General features: G+C 43.9%; 2 protein-coding genes across 5 annotated transcripts; both read left to right on the top strand.

Moving 5' to 3' along the window:
* Nucleotides 1-616: 616 nt before the first annotated feature.
* On the top strand, nucleotides 617-2869 carry LOC123066138 (uncharacterized). Of its 3 annotated transcripts, none has more exons than XM_044489282.1 (4): nucleotides 617-809; nucleotides 906-949; nucleotides 2027-2142; nucleotides 2235-2869. In XM_044489282.1, the coding sequence occupies exons 1-4, from the start codon at nucleotides 711-713 to the stop codon at nucleotides 2657-2659; spliced, it is 684 nt and encodes a 227-aa protein (XP_044345217.1). In that variant the 5' UTR covers nucleotides 617-710; the 3' UTR covers nucleotides 2660-2869. The 3 variants fall into 3 exon arrangements, with proteins under 3 accessions (XP_044345217.1, XP_044345216.1, XP_044345218.1); XM_044489281.1 differs by having other exon boundaries at nucleotides 649-809; nucleotides 903-949; XM_044489283.1 differs by having other exon boundaries at nucleotides 656-809; nucleotides 909-949.
* A 670-nt stretch (nucleotides 2870-3539) lies between these two features.
* Nucleotides 3540-6067, top strand: LOC123066137 (2-carboxy-1,4-naphthoquinone phytyltransferase, chloroplastic). 2 transcript variants are annotated; one of them, XM_044489279.1, is made up of 6 exons: nucleotides 3540-3961; nucleotides 4143-4246; nucleotides 4372-4446; nucleotides 4545-4683; nucleotides 5150-5272; nucleotides 5659-6067. In XM_044489279.1, the coding sequence occupies exons 1-5, from the start codon at nucleotides 3719-3721 to the stop codon at nucleotides 5156-5158; spliced, it is 570 nt and encodes a 189-aa protein (XP_044345214.1). In that variant the 5' UTR covers nucleotides 3540-3718; the 3' UTR covers nucleotides 5159-5272; nucleotides 5659-6067. The 2 variants fall into 2 exon arrangements, with proteins under 2 accessions (XP_044345214.1, XP_044345215.1); XM_044489280.1 differs by having other exon boundaries at nucleotides 3545-3961; nucleotides 4375-4446.
* Nucleotides 6068-7191: the final 1124 nt, after the last annotated feature.

The raw sequence follows: 7191 nt of genomic DNA, 5'->3' as shown, positions 1-7191 counted from the left end.
TGCTCACATATCAAAGCACATGTAATGATTAGAATCCATTTAATGAAAGAAGATTTCAAATCATGCACGAGATTGATCTCATCATTCAATATATACCGACCACTTCAAGTTTATATCGCCCTCGGCGAGAAATTTATCAGTTACTCACACCAATATACTAATCTAGATACCGTCAACAATCTAGACATTGTCCGTTATCCAATTGTTTCGTTGGCCATAAATCAAGATATGTGCCATTGTGGACTAAACCGGAACTTGCCAACTCTGGCATCACCTGATGAGGTCATCGGAATGCCGTTCCTAAGTAAAAGGTTTTGTGTCATATTTTATCATTTTGTTAGCGTCATCCTTACAAGTTTAGAGTAGTGAGCCTCCGAATCTTCTTCTTCCACCCTTTTTCTCACCCGTCGTTTCACGCTAACCATATTGCATTGCTATATATTTTTTCCACACTCCTGTTGCAACGCACGGGCATTTGTGCTAGTCATAAAAAATATAGAGATGCAGTGTAAATCCCTAGGTTCATGTTTATTATTTTTAGAGATAGAAACTTTATAAAATATGACTTCTATATTTTTTCGAAAATCCTGGCTCCATGGAGCCCGGGATTCAAAAGCAATGTCCGGCCTAAACGTGCCGTGCCAGCTAAGAAGACGCAAACTCATCTCTGAAACCCCGGACTAGGCAGCCGACCGGGCAAAAATCGGAGGATGACGAATCTTAGATTTTTCGCCTCTCTCGCGACGGGAAGGCTGTCCTCGCGCCGGATCTGGGGGCCGGTCATAGGTCCGGCAAGGCACCAGCTCTCCGTACGTATCTCTATCTCTCTGCCCGTCCCAAAAAATTTCAACCTAATTATCTCCGCCTCTCAGCAATGTGGCTAATTGATCTCTCCTTCGAAGAAGAAGAACATCCCTGCTGGTGTGCGCGGATTCGGCTCCTTTGACAGGTAGCTCAACTATTTTATCTGTTTTAACTGTGTCCTATTTGGTGATCCCCAAATCGTATCTTGGATATGACAATTTTGCTTCTTGTCCTGCATACCATTAGATCCCTTTCTTACGGTAGGTTCCTCTGTTATCTGACACGGTCTTGTATGCTGCACTGTTGATAAAAGCAGTGTATATGAATTCTTACTTTGTGCATAATAAGTAGAACAATGCAACAGGATCCTTCAAGTATATGATATCTGATTTCTTTGTTGCCCAGTCATGTTTATAAAACAACTGGTTCATGTAGGATTGCCATTGATTTCAGAGGTTTATTTGGATTTGCATATCTGCTCTAGCAGAACTAATAATATCAATGATGGCACCGGCGGTAGAAAGGACAACTCCTTGGGCTTAGTGTATTGAATGTTGGTGTTTACATCAGTCCATATTGTTGAGTTTGATTCGTTTGCCCAGGTTATTTGTAGGTTTAATTCGTGGCAATCTGAACTTGATATCTTTTGTCATGGTGTGAACACTCAACTGGAATCTGAATTTTCTTTCTAAAGAACAATGTTGTAATTGAAGGTTTGCTTTCCCTGAGCAAATGGCTCATCAACATTGTCATCACTCCCCTCTATACAACATGGCACTGTTCAAGATCGCAATGCTCCAGATGTTGATCGCCACTCCATTGGTTGGCCTTGATCTTGTCCTTGGTCCTCGTTGCTGTCTATCCTGCCTCTGTTCTCCTCTTCCTTGTGCTTGCTTCTGCCAAATAACTGGTGGTTCCTGAATATATCTGGTGCTGGAATATATCGCCGGGAGCTAAATGTGGTTTAAGATTGTTTTGCACTATCACGTCTAACAACAAAATGTGTTGCAGCTGACCAAGTCAGGTTATTCTAGTGTTAGGAAGATAATTTATCGGTTATATGCTGTCAGACATCACACAAGAAAACGGTAGCTTGGGTGAATCAATAAATGTGGAATAATAGAGTCTGCAGTTGATTTTGGTAGCTTGGGTGAATCAATAAATGTGGAATAATAGAGTCTGCAATTGATTTTGGATTAACGCGATTGTTTATTCTTTGCAGGTTGCCCATTGGCCAAGTCAAAGACTGGTCACTTGGCACTGTTATGTCCCTGGGTTCCTTGCCAGTCTTTGCTGGAGGCATATGGTATCTCAAAACTAATCCAGAGGAGCAGGGTGGTATGAAATGGATCTGCCTTATTAATTTAGATCTCCTGCCTTGTTTAATTGTTACTTAGCCCACAAGTCTTTTGCTTGGTTTGTAACTGCAGCTCAGAAGCCCACCGTTGAGGACCCGGAGGAGAAAGCCATGAAGAAGAGATTCGAGGAGTGGATGGTTGTGCACAAGCGCAGATACAAGAACGAGGAGGAGAAGGCACGGCGCTACGAGCTGTTCAAGGGGTGTGTCAAGCGGGTGAACGAGCTCAACGCCGCGTCACGGCCGGGTGAAGCCCGGTACAAACCATACCGATATGCTGACTTTACCAAGGAAGAGAGGAGCAAAATACACGGAATCGTGGTCGAACCATCTATGTTCGACGAGTGGAACGAGGAGAAGAGGCGCAAAACACAAGGGGGCCATGACGGCGGCGCCGACGGGGACGACTGGGAAGAAGAGATGCGCCTGATACAAAGGTGTCTTCGCACTGCGGCCCTTAATGGCAAGGCACAATGCAAAGCACAGCAGTCGTCCTAAGTGGTGAATTAGTATCTATGTTAGCTTCCATCGGTGTGTTATATCGATATATATAAATGCCCCTGTGATTGGTGAGTTTATGCATGCCAATGTCTGTTGCTACTTATGCCTGGAGCCTTGCAGTGTTGAACTTTAATTAGAACTTCCCCTGTACCGCTGTACGTACTCTATCTTATCTTAGTATAAAACATAATTATGGAGTTGAACACTTGGAACCCTTCCTTTTTGATTTTGCATGACGGATGATATAGTAGTATGTTTGAGCAAATAGCTCCGGGTGCTTCACTGAATCTCTACTCCTAATGTCTGAGTTGGTAGGATTGCGTCCACGGTTTATTTTCGTCTGGTTATATTTCGCCTGGTTTATTTTCGTTCGGTTTATTTTCGTCTCACACCCCATCATCATATCTCCTCACGTTGATTTTTTTACCCTCACAATAAAAACTTTCCTAACTTTTTCAAAGTTTCCTAACTAGACACGTTATAAACGGGCAGGGACGGATAACACGTTATCGATTAATAAAATTTAGTTTTATGACAATCAATTACAAATCCTAATTATCCTAATGCATTGATCTTTGCCTTTTCTAAGTGATTGTTATATCCTCGCAAAAAAAGGTGGTTGTTATAGAGAGGGGTTAGCCACGGAAATCATCCCTCCATCCTCGGCTGCATCCCTCACCCACGTCGCTGTAGCAGGATCTTCATCCGCCATCCTGGGCAATTGCGGCGGCGATGCGTGCCAGCTTCACGATAGTGGGGAGGACCAGGCCGCCGTGAAGGTAGGCCATGCGCTCGTCACGCTCCACGAGCGGAACCTGCGCACGGAGGCGGTAGCGCGGGGTGGCAGCAGGCAATGAGGAGGTCGCGCTACGTGACGAGCTAAAACAAAACTCAAGAAAAACCTTTCTCGCTTCGCCCGCCCGCCCACGGCCTGCCGCGCGTCGACGTCTCCGTTCCCCTCAGCCTTATCCATGCACCCGCGCTCCCAGCTGCCGACGGAGATGGAGTGCCGCTCCTGAACAAAGCTAAGCTCCCCCAGCCAACGCCTCCGAGCCGATGCCGCTCGCCGGCATTGCACTCGCGCCTCTCCTCGTCTCCCCTCACGCGCCTTCCTCTCCCCGTGGCAGCGTCGCCGTCTCTGTAGAGGCCGCGAGAAGGCGTCGCGCGCTACGGCGAGTGCGGTGCTCGGCCGCAGCGGCGTCCGGCGGAGACGGGGACGCCGGCGAGCTCTCACGCGCGACGCTGCTCTGGAGAGCGGCCAAGCTGCCCATCTACTCCGTGGCGCTCGTGCCACTCACCGTGAGTTCCCCAAATTCTTCCCTCCCCATTGCCCTTGCCAATGCTTCGCTCTGCAATTCAGAATTGCATAACCTGTTAGTGTGCTGGCATGCAAATCAGAATGAGTATTGATCGCAGTATTTGGTGGTTTGCAACTACGATCACCTTACACATTTGCATTGACGGTTGCTTGCACTTGCAGGTAGGCACTGCTGCTGCTTATAACCATGCGGGGCTGTTCTTTGCCAGACGCTACTTTGGCCTCTTGGCTGCTGCTATCCTTGTGATCACCTGGCTCAATCTGAGGTAAAACTCACATGCATAAAAATATTACTACAACATACACTCTGACAAGTAAATCGATGTTGATATCAATAGCAGTGTTCAACCATTGATTTCCCTGCTCTGAACGTATTGTATTTTTACACTAGCAGCAATGACGTTTATGATTCAGATACTGGCGCTGATAAGAACAAGAAAGAATCTGTCGTCAACATTGTTGGCAGGTACTGCTCGTTTCCAGTGCCGAGTAGTAGTAACATTCTAAATGCTTGCATACGTGTATTTAGAAACGAAACATTTCAGAGTGTGACCTGCTGTGCAGTTGGGCAGTGACACAATATGCTGCAAACGTTCCTCTTCTGTTCGGCTTTGGAGGGCTATTTTGGGCCTTTACAGAAGCAGGAGACGTCAGGTTCATCACTTTGGTTCTATGTGCAATCCTTTGTGGTTATGTTTCTCAGGTAAAATATTCTGCCCCTTCGTTAGGGAACCTTTTGTTTCCTTCGCTTCCATATCACCCTGGCACAATATATTTTGCCTTTTGCTGATCTCTACTCCTAATAAAGGAGTTGGTAGGATTGCATCCATGATTTTTTTTCATCTGGCTATATTTCGTCTGGTTTATTTTCGTTCGGTTTATTTTTGTCTCACATCCCACCACCATATCTCCTCACGTTGATTTTTTTACTCTCACAATAAAAAATTCCTAACCTTTCCAAATTTTCCTAACTGGACACGTTACACTGCGTGTGTAACCTAGATTACTCTTAGTTCGGACTGGAGACATGAATAAGTAGGCATCGATTTAGGATTTCCACTCGTGCAATGTGTTACTGGAGTTGGAGGATTCAGATGCTGTTGTGAAAAATGAATCTCGAGTGCCAGCAGCATCTCCAGTCTCTGAAAATGTTTATGATGTTATGCCAGGTGTTCTGAAGCGTCCTTCGAGTTCGAGCTCCGCCTCGATCTCATTTGTGCCACGGTCCTCCTCCCTGCAGCACGCTCTGATCTCCTATGCAACGTGCTGCTCTATCCGTCAGTAACCACAAGGTAACGATGATGAAATATCTTCCCCTCTCAATCTCTTGTGTATGTTGTTCATTATTTTCCAAATAAGATGCGGAAATTCGATGCTATTGTGGAGAATGTGTTGTTGTGCTGAAAATTTGAGCTACACAGCATTTTTTTAAGCTATTGTAGGTGAATCCTGCAGTTGATGCCAATGACTTCATTTCAATTTTAATTTTTGAGTTTGTTTGGTTATCTTTTCTTAGTATTTAGTTGAGCTGGAAATTTTACTGATTACATGTCTAGAAGAATGGTTCTGGTACACAGGTGTTATGCTTCTATTCATGATTCGCCTCTTATTGTTGATCCGAACTATTATGTTTGGTCATGCCAAATCCTGTTGACTGGAATTTTTTTTGGTCATGCAGATTTTACAGAGAAAGTGGTACTATTTAACCTCACACAGGATGTGGTATGGATCAATGGGATCACCAAGTGTCTTCTGTGGCATATTGCTTCGGTGTGAGAGGCGCATGTCCTCCCTTTCCCCTATCCCCTCGCCTCCCGTCACTTCCCTGAGTCTAGCTGGTGCCGCAGTCAATGCTGTTGTCTACCTCGTCTTCCTTTCATTTTTTTCACCCATGCTTTGGTTGAAGTTGTTGTTTGGTTCCCAGGCTGGACAAATCCTGCATTTCTAAAATCATTGATTTGTTTCTGGAAGTAATGCCTTAGGTTTAAGATTATGTTATTCATAATATTTGTGTGTATTAATGGTTGATCCTTCCAGCAGAGCTGACACTATCGACAATGAAGAATAAAGACCATGGAATTATAACATTTCTTAAGAATTTGGCAGCACGCAAATGCAATAGTGTCTTTGTTTGGCACATTTATCCATGAACTCAGAATAAAATATGAGGGACAAAATATGTGAGTGTTCTTTTCATCTACAGAACATTTCGTGGGCATTTTACTAATGTGCAAGACATGTTGTCTAATGTGCACGAGGTTCCTATAACTATGTTAGACACGGTTAGTGTTGAGCTTTAAGAAAATATATACCCTGTTGCAACACATGCCCATTGTCCTATATCCGAAAAATGGTCGACCACGCACCGACATGTTATAAGCATTGCAGCCCGTAGCAACGCACGGGCATTTTACTAGTAATGACTAGTTTGGCAGTTGCGAAGATGGCATCGTCCTCCCATGTTGGTTATGCCCATATTATCTGCATTCAGAATCAGTGCCCATATTATCTGCATTCAGAATCAGTGCTTCGCACTTGCTCTCTCGAAACGTATGGTCTTTTTTTCTCATACACCTTCACCCTTTGGACCTGCTCGATAATGCAGCCCAATAGTTTGCTAAAAGGTCAATTTGCAACACTGAGCACTTCATTCATAGTTCGAAAATCAACATATGAAGTTTAAAGAAACGCCAAGGCAAATTCGTAGCCTTAACACGGGTGCCCAGAGTTTGATGATGAAATAAGTTAACATGTGAGCTACGCACAAAGATACAAAACGTGGGTTTTTAGTGGTGAACAGTGCACAGTCGCATTTTCAAATCATGAATTTTCCATTTTTACGTAGCTCATGTGTTTAACATATTTTTCATCATCAAACTTCGCACATGTGTAGTATACATTCATATTACCATGTACGATTTGTTTAAGCATGTTTTGAAACTTGAAATGTGTTTTTTTTAAACAATTCAAAAATAAAAGTGACACCCATGCTCCAAAAATACATACTCGGTAGTTTGCTACGTTCTGCTCAAGCCTCCCGCCTCGCTCCTCCCCTTCGCTGCTGAGAATCGAATCACTTCATATTTCAAACAATTATCGAGTATAAGCTCAGCAACTAGAACTTGTTCTGCTCTGCAAAAAAAAAAAACTAGAACTTCAGTTGAGTAAAAACAATACTTTTCTTGAGAAAAATATACATTAGAAGAGCTTT

Source organism: Triticum aestivum, chromosome 3B, assembly GCF_018294505.1.
Source record: "Triticum aestivum cultivar Chinese Spring chromosome 3B, IWGSC CS RefSeq v2.1, whole genome shotgun sequence".
NCBI classification, from domain to species: domain Eukaryota; kingdom Viridiplantae; phylum Streptophyta; class Magnoliopsida; order Poales; family Poaceae; genus Triticum; species Triticum aestivum.
Note: the sequence above shows the minus strand (reverse complement) of the source record. Positions and strands in the feature narration are given on the sequence as shown.